The sequence below is a fragment of the Oncorhynchus gorbuscha genome, linkage group LG24 (genome assembly GCF_021184085.1).
Source record: "Oncorhynchus gorbuscha isolate QuinsamMale2020 ecotype Even-year linkage group LG24, OgorEven_v1.0, whole genome shotgun sequence".
Lineage (NCBI taxonomy): Eukaryota > Metazoa > Chordata > Actinopteri > Salmoniformes > Salmonidae > Oncorhynchus > Oncorhynchus gorbuscha.
Genome location: NC_060196.1, coordinates 49,068,894 through 49,084,547, shown reverse-complemented (window position 1 = coordinate 49,084,547; position 15,654 = coordinate 49,068,894). Strand labels below are relative to the sequence as shown.

The following is a 15,654-nucleotide window of genomic DNA, read 5'->3' as shown; positions in this document are numbered from 1 at the left end:
ATAGGAATATTTCTCTCTATACCATTTGTATTTCATTAACCTTTGACTATTGGATGTTCTTATAGGCACTTTAGTATTGCCAGTGTAACAGTATAGCTTCCGTCCCTCTCCTCGCTCCTCCCTGGGCTCGAACCAGGAACACAATGACAACAGCCACCCTCGAAGCAGCGTTACCCATGCAGAGCAAGGGGAACAGCCACTCCAAGTCTCAGAGCGAGTGACGTTTGAAACGCTATTAGCGCGCACCCTGCTAACCATTTCACATCGGTTACATGAGCCTAATCTCGGGAGTTGTAAAGTCATAAACTGCGCAATGCTTGACGCACAATGAAGAGCTGCTGGCAAAACGCACGAAAGTACTGGTTGAATGAATTCTTACGAGCCTGCTGGTGCCTACCACAGCTCAGTCAGACTGCTCTATCAAATCATAGACTTAGTTATAACATAATAACACACTGAAATACGAGCCTTAGGTCATTAATATGGTCGAATCCGGAAACTATCATCTCGAAAACAAGACGTTTATTCTTTCAGTGAAATACGGAACCGTTACGTATTTGATCTCAGGGGTGGCATCCATTAGTCTAAATATTCCTGTTACATTGCACAACCTTCAATGTTATGTCATAATTACATAAAATTCTGGCATATTAGGTGGCCCAACCTGTTGCATATACACTGACTCTGCGCGCAATGAACACAAGAGAAGTGACACAATTTCATCTGGTTAATATTGCCTGCTAACCTGGATTTCTTTTAGCTAAATATGCAGGTTTAAAAATATATACTTCTGTGTATTGATTTTAAGAAAGGCATTGATGTTCATGGTTAGGTACACATTGGAGCAACGATACGCACCGCATCAATTATATGCAACGCAGGACACGCTAGATAAACTAGTAATATCATCAACCATGTGTAGTTAACTAGTGATTATGATTGATTGATGGTTTTTTATAAGATAAGTTTAATGCTAGCTAGCAACTTACCTTGGCTTACTGCATTCGCGTAACAGGCAGCCTCCTCGTGGAGTGCAATGAGAGGCAGGTAGTTAGAGCGTTGGACTAGTTAACTGTAAGGTTGCAAGATTGAATCCCCCGAGCTGACAAGGTGAAAATCTGTCGTTCTGCCCCTGAACGAGGCAGTTAACCCACTGTTTCTAGGCCGTCGTTGAAAATAAGAATGTGTTCTTAACTGACTAGTTAAATAAAGATTAAATAAAGGTGTAAAAATATATATATATATACACATACATATTTTTTAAATCTGCAAAATCAGTGTCCAAAACTAACAATTTCCGATTGTTATGAAAACTTGAAATCGGCCCTAATTAATCGGCCATTCCGATTAATCAGTTGATCGGGTCCCATTCTTTTGGTATGACTCGGCCAGGGATCGAACTGTCCGACCTTCAAATCTCAGGGAGGAAATTAACAACAATGGAAGCCATAGGTATTTATTTTATTTAACCTTGATTTAACTAGGCAAGTCAACAAATTCTTATTTACAATGACGGCCTACCCCAGGCCAAACCCTAACCCGGACGACGCTGGGCCAATTGTGCGCCGCCCTATGGGATGCCCAATCACGGACGGTTGTGATACAGCCTGGAATCGAACCAGGATGTGTAATGACGCCTCTAGCCCCAAAACTTGTTCCATATCGAATGTAAAATGAGAAGCATGCACAATTAACCATCACTACTTATTTTATTAAGGATATACAGTACCAAACTGTACCCTTGGTGAGCTGTGATAGAGACATTGTCCTACAGGTACCAGTTATTCTTGTTTTTAGAATCACTGGTGTTCAACAAACAGGTTACTATCGACACAAATTGTTCAACTACTGTATGTTTCCTTGATAATGGTTTCCAGCATATGACTGGCAAAGCCTCATTGAAGCGCAATAACATTTCTGTACAGTTTCTGCAGAACATCTTATTGAATATGTGACTAGTGGTAACAAAGTGGCACTGTAATTTTGACTGAACACTTCAAGCATTTCAGGGACAACGGATAAGCCTGCCCTCTTCTTCCTCATCAGTAAAGTTAGAAATTTCATTGGTGATGATCAGACAACAGAAAGTCAAAAGAATCAGACTGATTCCAATCCATATCATAGAACATATTCCCCCTTACAAAGGCTCTGGTACTGTTCCCTGCAGAATATAATCATGAAATACTTTAAGGTTGACAATATTCACTGGCATGCAAACAAACGCTTGACTTGCAATAAACAAACAAAATGTCACATACAAGAACTCAGCGGGGGAGGATCATCGGACTACAATATGAATACAACTCCATTTTTCTTCTACTGTGGACACTACCACCCCGTAGTGTAGCCCTTATATTGAGGTAGTTTAATTAAGCTGGACCGGGGTGCACCGGGCTTGGCCCGTGATATGAATGGATGAAAGCGGTGAGGGAGTAGCGCCCTGCTCAAATCTAACTCTAATCTGCACTGCCAGGCCATATTGTCAACAAGACAGTATAGTTCATCGGTCGGAAAACATACAAGTATTTTCCATATAGTACATGTTAGAATTGTACTAGTTTTACTTGGGAAGGCAGATACGGTATATATTTGTTTTTATACCAAGAGCAAACACTTTGCATGCGTCTTCACGATATTGACAAACTTAGTTTTGTTTTGCATTGCTCAGTGAAGATGCCCTCCAGTGTTGTTTCGCCTCTACTCTCCTGCAGTCACGTATGGAACTCCTAAGCAGACAGATGGCCACAGACATGCTGAGACAGACTGACTGAGAGACACACACACACAGTGTGAGCTGGGCCTAAAAAAATAAACAAAAGCTAAAGCAACATTACACTAACAACGTTACACTATATAGTCTGATAGTTTCAGATGCTTTCAGATAGGTCCTTTGTTTTTGAAGAGTCACATACCATTAGTGATCCCTTCTAGAGTAACTTTAGTGCATCATAGCTTGATAGCCATCTGTGGTAGAAAACAAATAACCATGCTAGCTATTCATCTAATTGTTTCAATGCAACCAAAAAAATCTACTTATTGTACATAAAGGTGTTCTACGATGTCTTGTTGTGACACTAGCCAGTAGTGCCTCTTCATAGTCATCTAGCTATCTAACATACCGATAGATTGCTACTTATAATTGCCAATTAGCCATATTAGCTACCTACTAGTAGCTCCCTGTGTCCCCTCTAATTTGACACTAACTATTTCTGATATTGCTACTATGCAAGTAACAATTTGGCTGTACTGTTTACACCTTCTGTAGAGACCATCCACTTAGGAAAATATTGATATATAAAATGAATATTTATGTGTGGTCGTAACATGATTTTGTGACTTACTACCTATGTCGTTTTGGGGGGTATCTGTACATTATTTTACTATTTATATTTTTGGCCAATTTTACTTTTACTTCACTACATTCCGAAAGAAAATAATGTACTTTCTACTCCATACATTTTCCCTGACACCCAAAAGTACTCATTACATTTTGACAGGAAAATTGTCCAATTCACACACTTATCAAGAGAACATCCCTACTGCATCTAATCTGTCTGTCACGAATATTACCAAAGGTGACTCCCCTTCTTGTTCGGGTGGCGCTCGGCGGTCGTCGTCGCCGGTCTACTAGCTATCGCCGATCCGTTGTTCTGTGTTCGTTTAGTTTTGTCTAATTGGTAGCACCTGTTTCTTGTTTGGTTGTTAGGATAGGGTTATATATAGTCTGTTCAGCCCGCTTCTGTTTCGTGCGGGCTTGTTCTCCTGTTTCCTTGTTTGAGTGTATTTTTGTTGGCATTTGGGTTTCACGCTGTCCGTTGATATTTCTATTCATTTGTGTTTCACTTTTGTTCATGTTATGTTTCCAGGACATTAAAGCGTGTTGTTTTTCCCACATCCTTTGCTCTCTGCGCCTGACTCCACACCTCTTAACTCATTTACTCTTAACACTGTCAGACTCACTAAACACAAACGCTTTGTTTTTAAATTATATCTGAGTGTTGGAGTGTGCCCCTGGCTATCCGTCAATTAAATTTAAAAAAGAGACACATTGTGCCACCTGGTTAAATATAAGGAATTTGAAAAGATTTATACTTTTACTCAAGTATGACACCACTGGGTGTGGCTGGGGGTTATAGCATTTATTTCACATTACACATTAATTTAGACAATTATGTCTGGGTAAGCGTCATCTAATATTTTTATCTGGACAATTTCTGTTTACCTGGAACTTTTCCTTATTGTAGGCTACTACCATTGTCTTAATCTTTACTACACCACTCACTGTTTAGCACATGACCACATGTGAATCCTTAAAGAGATGAGTGGGTCTGGCTTAAGAGGGTGTGAATGATGCTGAACAGGTGTAGACAAAGGAGAGCTCTCCAGTAGGTATCAAAACATTCAAAGGCCCTTTTCTCAAAAGTGAGTTAACAAGTGTATCAACTTTCAAAGCAAAATTACTTGCAATTGTTCTTAAAAAATGTTATGTATGATATACCATTTTGTAGCTCTGAGTCAATACGTTAATCCAATGTAAAAAAAATAATAATAATTCAAATGTTGCTACATAAGACCAAATCCAGCTGGTGAGTCACATTTTATCCGCTATTAAAGGTAGTTAGGGAGGAGAATTATGCATTTGCAGCATGAATGGAAAATGCTGTATAAACCGGTCCATGTAGTACACAAGTGTATTACCCGGAATGCAAATCAATCCTAGATAGTCCTGATCTCGCAACCACTATCGCCTGCCTAGGTTAGCCTCCGCCTTCCGACGACATTCATTTTCTGCCGGTTAAATATACTGCCCTTAAAAAAACTAAATATTGCAAGTTCAATTTTTCCATCGTTTCCTTGTTGTTGTATTTAGCCAGATAAATCAATCCTAGATGATAGTCCCGATCTCGCAACCACTATCGCCTGCCTAGGTTAGCCTCGGCCTTCCGACGACATTCATTTTCTGCCGGTTAAATATACTGCCCTTAAAAAAACTAAATATTGCAAGTTCAATTTTTCCATCGTTTCCTTGTTGTTGTATTTAGCCAGATAAACACCATACAGTACTTAGGACTCCCAATTATGGTTCGATAAGACCTTAGCCTACCTGTTTCCATTAGTAGAGAAATCAAAATAATTCCCAGTGAGCCTGACGAATAACTCTTCATATCACTGGAACAGGGAGATGCAAATATCAAGTAGAGGAAAAACTCCGCGTTAAATAAGTCTACAGAAGGTCTTTGGGGCTAGGCTTTTTTCATCAGCCCATTCGAAATAAAAAAGTCTATTTTGCACTTAGATTGAAGTTAAATTAACCATAACATATTGAACATTTGGAGGAATTACAGGCGAACATTCCAGAAAACTGTAGAAAAATTAGCCACATCTACTTTCACTTTTGCCTTCTTCTGTGGATTATTTTATTGAGGTTGGCAACCAACTTTTAAATTGCATTACCGCCACCAACTGGACTGGAGTGTGGATCAGCGACAGTGAAGCACAAAATTCTACCCCAATATTCTCGTCTCCCTAAGGAAAATATACATAATTTTCTATAATATTGCAAACAATATTGCAAACAAACGTTAGAGGTGCAAGCAGCCTCCTAATGTTTTGGAGTGTGTAGTCAATCACAGATTACAGACTAAATTAATAAAGAAACAAACATTAAGATAAACTAAACCCTCCTATCCAGTGGCAACCCGTCATCATGCCATGACATGAACTTTAGTCACTGTTGCTAGCCGGCTACTCAATCCTGCACCTTAGAGAGACTGCTGCCCTATGTACCTAGTCATTGAACACTGATCAATTTAATAATGTTTACATACTGTTTTACCCACTTCAATCAAACAACCAAATGTATTTATAAAGCCCTTTTTACATCAGCCGATGTATGTCCGGACCAGACATATTTATATACTGTATTGTAGTCAAGGCTCATCCTATGTAACTACTGCGAATACCTTTTCTATTCATATACTGTCCATAATGTCTATACACATCATCATATACAAATATATTTACATTCTGGACTGTTGACATTGCTCGTTCTTATATTTATATATTTCTTAATTCCTTTCTTAATTTTTTTGGGGATTTGCGTCCATTGTTTTGTATTACTGCACTGTTGGATCTAGGAACATACGTGTTTCACTACACACGCGATAACATCTGCAAAATATGTGATTTGATATGAAAGCTTCATAATTTTTGCAACTCTCTCTCTCTGTATCTATGAGTTTGGTCTGAGTGTCCAGCCTAGTCTTATGGATTAGACGTAACATTATCCGAACACTCAAATGAGTATGATATCTTGCATTTGCAATGGTTACATGTGACCCTTTCCTGTTGTAAAATTAGCTAGTAGCTTCATGGGTGGAATGTTATTCATATTTATCATAATCAATAAACATTATTTCAGAAACCCCGCCAAAAACCCAATGTTTCTATGTCAAACGGTTTAGTTATATTTCAGTCTTCTGTGATGTACAGTGGGGCAAAAAAGTATTTAGTCAGCCACCAATTATGCAAGTTCTCCCACTTAAAAAGATGAGTATGTCATTTTCATCATAGCTACACTTCAACTATGACAGACAAAATGAGAAAGAAAATCCAGAAAATCACATTGTAGAATTTTTTTGCAAATTATGGTGGAAAATAAGTTAGCTCAGAGGTGAACCAGTTGCATACACAGCTTGAGCAAGACATTCATCGGCATTTCTCTGACTATGTTCCTCCATTGTGTCAAAAACACTTCTGATTCCAGGAGGTGAGCTTATCGTGAGCTGTTGCTATCGATAAGGTGTCTTATTCATCATTTTCACCTCAAATGGAAGTAGAGGGACTTTTGTCAGAGGTTGCTTGTTGTGAACTTCATGCACTTGGCCAGATGATTCTGCTGTTTTGTTGCATTCTTCACATATGATTTGGCACAGTATTTGCAAATGTACACAGCTTTTCCTTCTACATTAGCTGCAGTGAAATGTCTCCACACATCAGATAGTGCCCATGGCATTTTCCTGTTAAGATTAGAAAAAAAGGAGTAAAAAAAACAAATACAATTCCATGTACAGATAAATAGTTAAGCAGTTAGATTAAACAACTTCTTTGTAGTAGTGTGGGCTCAATAGCATCTCATTAGAGTGCAAGAGCTTGAAAATCAGCTGTACATGTGATGGAAGAGTGCACTGTGCATGCAGAGGGTTGACATTTCATTGAATTGGGGATAGTTTAACCAAAATATGCCACAAGATGTAGAATTGCCTTATGTGTATTCCACAAAAAAGGTTCACTGTTATAAGTTCATTTTTTTGATGAATTTAAGAAAAATTCCCCAAATTCCCGGGCTTAACTTCCCATGGGGGATTTCTGGAAAAATTCTCGAAATTTACCGGAAAGTTTCGAGCCCTTTGCAACCCTAGTGAGTTGCATACTTTTGTTTCGAAGTAGATTAGTTTAAGACTACCAAGAAACACTCTGTGTGACCTTGATTTAGCCCACTGCAGTAAAGGCAAAAACAAAAATAGGGTTGTTGTTCGGGGTGGGTGTATAATGCGAACATCTAGCAATCCAAAGGTTGCATGTTTGAATCTCATTACGGACAACTTTAGCATTTTAGCTACTTTGCAACTACTTAGCATGTTAGCTAACCCTTCCCTAATCCTAACCTTAACCCCTAACCTACCTAACGTTAGCCACCTAGCTAACGTTAGCCACCTAGCTAACGTTAGCCACCTAGCTAACGTTAGCCACAACACATTGGAATTCATAACATATCATACGTTTAGCATATTTACATTTAGTAACATATTGAATGAATTGCAATTCATAACATATAATACCTAATGAATGATGGACATCCAAAAATTCATACCATACGAAACATAACATTTCATAATTATTAGTGTCCCATATTTTTTTTCTATTTATTTAACATTTATTTAACTAGGCAAGTAAGAACAAATTCTTATTTACAATGACCCTGGCCAAACCCTAACCCGGACGACGCTGGGCCAATGGGACTTATGGGACTCCCATTCACAGCCGGTTGTGATACAGCCTGGAATCTAACCAGGGTCTGTAGTGGTGACGCCTCTAGCAAAGATCCAGTGCCTTAGACCGCTGCGCCACTCGGGAGCCATCTACAATGTTATGTCTACCCCGGAGTCCAGGTTGCAGCGTCAGTACAAGGTAATGCGGGGGTTTATATAATGCATTCTGCTGCTCAGTCTATCAGTCAGCAGCATCTCTACAGGATGGAGCAGCACACCTCTCTCTACATGCTCCTCTGCAGTAAGTCGGGCGACTGTTTCAGTTGTGTCATCAGTCAACATTTCCAAGCTCCATGAGTGGAGGGAATGTAGATTCAATTTAGATCAAATGTAGCTTCAAGAAGAGGAATCTTGAACTTGAGCAATATTATAAATGTGCACTGCACTATGTTAAGTAGTAAAATGCTGTGCTCTGTCTGTCTCTCTCCCTCTATCTTTCTAGTGCTTAATACTGTGATATACTCTGGACATGCTCAAATTAATGGTTAGTAGGTTTCTATATTCACTTCTAAACATTTATTTCCAGTGGTGTAAAGTACTTACGTAAAAATAATTTAAGTAGTACTTTAAGTCGTTTTTTGGGGTATCTGTACTTTACGATTTATATTTTTGACAACTTTTACAACTTCACTACATTCCTAAAGAAAACAATGTACTTATTACTCCATACATTTTTCCTGACACCCAAAAGTACATTTTCAATGCTTAGCAGGAAAGGAAAATTGTCCAATTCACACACTTATCAAGATAACACATGGTCATCTCTTTTGCCTCCGATTTTACGAACTCACTTAACACAAATGCATCTTTTGTAAATTATGTCTGAGTGTTGGAGTGTGCCCCTGGCTATCCATACATTTTAAAAACAAGAAAATACTTTGCTTAATAGAAGTAATTTGAAATTATTTAGACTTTTACTTTTGATACTTAAGTATATTTTATCAATTATATTTACTTTTGATACTTACGTATATTTCGAACCAAATACTATTCGATTTTTACTCAAGAAGTATTTTACTGGGTCACTTTTACTTTTACTTGAGTAACTTTCCATTAATGTATCTATACTGTTACTCAAGTATGACAATTGGGTACTTTTTCCACCACTGTTTATTTCTATAATCTAGTTATAGGCTGTCCAGAGTGGGAGAAAACGCTTGTTGGAGATATTTCACCTTTCCTTATGTTATAGAATATATTTTTTACAAATATGATTATTTATTGCCTGAACCGTTCAATTGGGTTCTTAACAGTATATCCAAAAAGTCAGATTTCGTAACCTAATACATCTGATAAGCACCGACCTTTGTTGACAGAGCAGTCTATCTTTCTCACAGAAACTTTTGAGGAATTAACATGTTGTGGTGGTCATCTTCAAAAGTTGTTTCCGCGGGTCGCGAAAGTAAACATGAACATAACGTGAGCTGAATTAAATGTAAAAGGCTTTGAAAAATAAAACGCATGCTCAGTGCTTCGTTGACATTTCAACGAAATAGACGTGCTTTTGTGAGAAATCGTTGAAAACGAACAGGGATTTCACATTAATATGAAAAGTGCATACTAAAATATGAAAATACTACGTAATGTCTCAAATTCGATATCTATCTTACCTTGTTGTTTTATGTTCTGAGGATTCGAGAAGAATCATGACGAGTTCAACAGGAAAGTGAGCCTGTCAGGTAGCCTTCATTCTTGCACAGCAGCCATCCAGCCTAGCTGAGGCGATGTTGTGCAATTTTCCTTTAAAAAAACAAACATTTTATTTCTCTGGCCTCCATTAATTTAGCCATCCTAATTTTGGCCATCCTACAAGGGTAAAAACTCCAATAAACATTGAACGGATTGTGATAGAGACATGAGGTTTGGACCATTAGTTTTACAAGAGGATTATCTACAAAATTATATATATTCTACACATTGGTAACAATATTTATTTAATTTTATTGGACACCCTACTAGTTTATGTCTTTGTTTTCATTGCTCATTAAGTTAAGTCACAATGGTGGTCAATGCACATGTAACCGTGAAATGTGAAATGGCTAGCTAGTTAGCCGTGGTGCGCGCTAATAGCGTTTCAATTGTTACATCACTCGCTCTGAGACCTGAAGTAGTTGTGGCCAGATGGGTAAGATGCTTCGTGGGTGTCAGTTGTCTGTGTGCAGAGGGTCCCTGGTACGAGCCCAGGGCGAGGGACGGACTAAAGCTATACTGTTACACACATTTGTTCTGATCTATTTGTTGTGATAGCAATGTTTATGTAGAGAGATAGGAGATATGAAGGGTGGTCAATATGTTGTCTCTCTTTCTCTCTCTCCAGCCTCTCTGAGCATCAGTCCTGACAGATCTCAGTTCTTTGAATATGAGTCTGTCTCTCTGAGCTGTGAGGTTCAGAGGGGCTCTACTGGATGGAGAGTGGTGAGGAACACACTGAAAGGAGGGACTGAAGAGTGTCCCACTGACTGGGGATTTTTTAAAGGGTCTTCATGCACCATATCAGCAGTACCATCAGACAGTGGAGTGTACTGGTGTGAGTCTGGGTCTGGAGAACACAGCAATGCTGTTAACATCACAGTACATGGTATGTCCAAAAGCTGTTGCATTCATATCTGATGACAGAGAATATTGTGTTGTTTCTGTAGTATAGTGTACAGAGATTGTTATTATATTTTTATTATTGGGTCTGAACCCAGCCCTGTGCAACTGGGTCCTGGACTTCCTGATGGGCCGCCCCCAGGTGGTGAAGATAGGCAACAGCACCTCCACCACGCTGATCCTCAACACAGGAGCCCCACAAGGGTGTGTGCTCAGCCCCCTCCTGTACTCCCTGTTTATCAATGACTGTGTGGTCATGCACACCTCCAACTCAATCATCAAGTTTTCAGACGACACAACAGAGGTATAGACCTGATTAACAAAAAACACAAGACAGCCTACAGGCCCTGGTGGAGTGGTGCCAGGAAAATGACCTCTCCCTCAACATCAATAAAATGAAGGAGCTGATCGTGGACTTCGGGAGACAGCAGAGGGAGCACGACGCCAACCACATCGACGGGGCCGCAGTGGAGAAGGTGAAAACCTTCAAGTCCCTCGGCGTACACATCACTGAAAAACTGAAATGGTCCAGCCACACAGACAGTGTGGTGAAGAAGGCACCACGACGCCTCTTCAACCTCAGGATGCTGAACTAATTCAGCTTGGCCTCTAAGACCCTCACAAACTTTTACAGATGCACCATTGAAAGCATCCTGACAGGCTGTATCACCGGCTGGGATGGGAAACTCCACCCACCTCAACCGAATGGCTTTCCAGAGTGTGGTGCGGTCAGCCCAACACATCACTTGGAGCGCACTGCCTGCCCTTCAGGACATCTACAGCACCCGGTGTCAAAGGAAGGCCAAGAAGATCATCAAGGACCTCAGTCACCCGAGCCACAGTTTGTTCACCCTGCTATCATCCAGAAGGCGAGGTCAGAACAGGTGCATCAAAGCTAGGACCGAGAGACTGAAAAACAGCATCTATCTAAGAGCATCAGACATTTAAATAGCCATCGCTAGCCGGCCTCCACCCAGTACCCTGCCCTGAATTTAGTCACTCTCACTAGCCGGCTACAACCCGGATACTAAACCCTGTACCTTAGAGGCTGTTGCCCTATGTACATAGACATGGAACACTGGTCACTTTAATAATGTTTACATACTGTTTTATCCATTTCATATGCATGTACTGTATTCTAGTTGAGTCCATCCTATTCAACTATTGCTGTACATATACTATTCTATCCATGTATTATTCAGATATACTATATATTCTATCCACATACTGCCCATAATATCTATTGTGATTGCATTTTCTGTTAAACCTTACTAATGCTTGTGTACTAAAATATCCTTATTTTAAGCTTAGGCATTTGGCTTGAGATTGTTAAAGAAACTAACTCATATAAGATAGAAAAGTATATTTGGCATGAATAGAGGCCTGTGTGTGTAGAATGACCACCATGATGTCTGGGCGCTCAGCCAAGAACTGACAGAAACTAACTGGTTCCTCTTAGCTTAACTGGAGACAGAGTACAGTTTATATCCTGCACACCAATGATAGAGCTGTTGTTCTGTTTGGAGCCTGTTTCTGGGCAAAATATTCATGTTTTGTGTGTGTGTGTGTCCCTTGCTTGCCCAACTTGGGGAAACCATTGAGCTACTGTTAGAGGAAGTATGTCTGGAGTGACTTCCTGTCACCTTGGCACCTATTGTCCTCACTCAGTTGCGACAGACTGAGACAACCTCTCCATTATAGTCTGTACCCTGTAACCCAGTTTTGTCTCTCTCCACACACATACACTACCTTTTGGGGTTACATAGAAATGTCCCTGTTTCCCATGAAAACATACATGAAATGAGCCTACACCATGCTTAACAGATGGCGTCAAGCACTTCTCCAGCATATATACATTTTTTCGGCATCTCACGAATGTTTTTCTTTGTGATCTGAACACCTCAAACTTAGATTTGTCTGTCCATAACACTTTTTTCCAATCTTCCTCTGTCCAGTGTTGCACGGGCGGGGTCGTCGATCTTAATGACAAGTTTGGAGGGTACTATGGTGTTAAATGCTGAGCTGTAGTCAATGAACAGCATTCTTACATAGGTATTCCTCCTGTCCAGATGGAATAGGGCAGTGTGCAGTGTGATGGCGATTGCATCGTCAGTGGACCTATTGGGGCGGTAAGCAAAGTGGGTCTAGTGTATCAGGTTGGGTGGAGGTGATATGATCCTTGACTAGTCTCTCAAAGCACTTCATGATGACAGAAGTGAGTGCAAAGGGGCGATAGTAATTTTGTTCAGTTAACTTAGCTTCTTAGGAAGCTGTTCTGCCCCTGAACAGGCAGTTAACCCACTGTTCCCAGGCCGTCATTGAAAATAAGAATATGTTCTTAACTGACTTGCCTGGTTAAATAAAGGTTAAAAAAATAAAAATAAAAATAAAAACAATGGTGGCCATCTTGAAGAATGTGGGGACAGCACAATGGGATAGGGATTGATGGAATATGTCCGTAAACACACCAGCCAGCTGGTCTGCGCATGCTCTGAGGACGCAGCTAGGGATGCCGTCTAGGACAGCAGCCTTGTGAGGATTAATACATTTAAATATTTTTATTTTATTATGAATTTTACCCAATTTTTCTCCCCAATTTCATGGTATCCAATTGTTTTTTAGTAGCTATTATCTTGTCTCATCGTTATAACTCCCGTACGGGCTCGGGAGAGACGAAGGTTGAAAGTCATGCGTCCTCCGATACACAACCCAAACAAGCCGCACTGCTTCTTTAACACAGTGCGCATCCAACCCGGAAGCCAGCCGCACCAATGTGTCGGAGGAAACACTGTGCATCTGGCAACCTTGGTTAGCGCGCACTGCGCCCGGCCCACCACAGGAGTCGCTGGTGTGAGATGAGACAAGGACATCCCTACCGGCCAACCCCTCCCTAACCCGGGCGACGCTAGGCCAATTGTGCGTCGCCCCACGGACCTCCCGGTCGCGGCCTGGTTACGACAGAGCCTGGGCGCAAACCCAGAGTCTCTGATGGCACAGCTGGCGCTGCAGTACAGTGCCCTTAACCACTGTGCCACCCGGGAGGCCACGTTTAAATGTTTTACTCGCGTTGGCCATGGAGAAGGACAGTCCACAGGCTTTGGTAGCAGACCGGGTCAGTGGCACTGAATTGTCCTCAAAGTGAGCAAAGAAGTTGTTTAATTTGTCTGGGAGCAAGACGCAGAGGGGCTGGCTTTCTTTTTGTAATCCGTGATTGACTGTAGACCCTACCACATACGTCTTTTGTTTGAGCCGTTGAATTGCGACTCTACTTTGTCTCTATACTGCCGCTTGCTTGTTTGATTGCCTTGCGGAGGGAATACCTGCACTGTTTGTATTCGGTCATGCTTCTAGTCACCTTGAAATTTTCCGCATTGACTGACCTTCATGTCTTAAAGTAATGATGGAAATTTCTCTTTGCTCATTTGACTATAATATGGACTTGGTCTTTTCAAATGTCTTTACAACTGATTGGCGCAAATGATGGACAAATTTGACTTTTAATTTACTTTTAACAAGGCAGACCTGTTAATTGAAATGCATTCTAGGTGACTACCTAATGAAGCTGGATGAGAGAATGCCAAGAGTGCGCAAAGCTTTCATCAAGACAAAGAATGGCTACTTTGAAGAATCTAATTTGTTTAACACTTTTTTGATTACTACATGATTTCATGTGTTATTTAATAGTGTTGATGTCTTCACTATTATTCTACAATGTAGAAAATAGTGAAAATAAAGAAAAAACCTGGAATGAGCAGGTGTGTCCAAACTTTTGACTGGTACTGTATATTTTTACTCCGGACTCCGACATTGCTCGTACTATTTTTTCAATTTTCCTGAATTCCATTATTTTACTTTTAGATTTGTATGTTTTGTTGTGTATTGTTAGATATTACTGCACTGTTAGAGCTAGGAACACAAGCATTTTGCTACACCCGCTATAACATCTGCTCAACATGTGTATGCGACCAATACAATTTGATTTGATATCTACCGTCTCCTGTGTTATATAGATGGGGCTGTGATCCTGGAGAGCCCTGCCATTCCTGTGACTGAGGGATATTTTGTGACTCTGCGCTGCGTATATGAAGATAAGAAAACAAAGAAAACATCCTCAAACTTCAGAGCTGATTTCCATAATGATGGATCCCTCATCATGACCAACACTACAGGGGAGATGACCATCCCTGCAGTATCCAAGTCAGATGAAGGGCTCTACAAGTGCAACAACCCTAAAGGAGAATCACCAGAGAGCTGGATGACTGTGACAGGTGAGCAATACTCTGCTCACACATTAGATCTTTATTTGAAGCGACGTATAGAAATGTGTCTTATTGTTGTGTGTGGTAATGGTCATGTAATTCATTCCCCAGTTCCATCTTCAGCTCCAGGGCCAGCCCCATCTCCAGCAGTCCCAGTGTGGTCCATCTCTCTGCCCAGGCTGCTGTGTAGTCTATTAGTAGTGTCTCCTTACCTGCTGGTGACCATCATACTGGTAGTGAAATGCAACAGCCGCAGAAGCATGGCTCGAGGTGAGAACCCTACCACATCTTAACTGTATGTATTCACCTTTTATCCAATACTATGTGCTGTACAGGAATACTACTCAAATAGTTAATCTTGATAGAATGTCCTAGAACTTCTTAGTTACAATGGTATGTGGTCAGTGCGTGAGAAGTTTCTGTTCCCATCTCTGTATTATAGCTCAATCTGATGAAGAGAAGAAAAGATGTACTGTCATCACATAATCAGGATGGAATGTTACGCAACAACATACTTTATGGGAACCATGTTAATATGGTAACATCGGTGAACATTGTTAAAGAGAAGAGTAACCATGTCATTGTTGTTGTGTTGGAGTACACACACTACTGTAGGCCCATGTTCTGAGTCTGTGTCATGCTCCATGTAGCGAGAGAGAGAGAGAGAGAGAGAGAGAGAGAGAGAGAGAGAGAGAGAGAGAGAGAGAGAGAGAGAGAGAGAAAGAAAGAAAGAAAGAAAGAAAGAAAGAAAG

General features: G+C 40.4%; 2 protein-coding genes across 4 annotated transcripts in view; one reads left to right on the top strand and one right to left on the bottom strand.

Moving 5' to 3' along the window:
* Nucleotides 1–5,424, bottom strand: part of LOC124012946 (putative selection and upkeep of intraepithelial T-cells protein 1 homolog) — a 38,141-nt gene extending 32,717 nt beyond the window's left edge. For all 3 annotated transcript variants that reach the window (XM_046327036.1, XM_046327035.1, XM_046327037.1), the window contains exon 1: nucleotides 5,105–5,424. In XM_046327036.1, the coding sequence (XP_046182992.1) occupies nucleotides 5,105–5,165 (61 nt within the window). In that variant the 5' untranslated portion in view covers nucleotides 5,166–5,424. The remainder of the gene's footprint in view (nucleotides 1–5,104) is intronic.
* Nucleotides 5,425–8,249: 2,825 nt separating this feature from the next.
* LOC124012956 (low affinity immunoglobulin gamma Fc region receptor II-like) lies at nucleotides 8,250–15,623 on the top strand. The gene is made up of 5 exons (XM_046327053.1): nucleotides 8,250–8,292; nucleotides 10,369–10,629; nucleotides 14,654–14,911; nucleotides 15,014–15,172; nucleotides 15,345–15,623. Exons 1-5 carry the CDS (start codon nucleotides 8,256–8,258, stop codon nucleotides 15,386–15,388), a joined length of 759 nt encoding a protein of 252 aa, XP_046183009.1. The 5' UTR covers nucleotides 8,250–8,255; the 3' UTR covers nucleotides 15,389–15,623.
* Nucleotides 15,624–15,654: the final 31 nt, after the last annotated feature.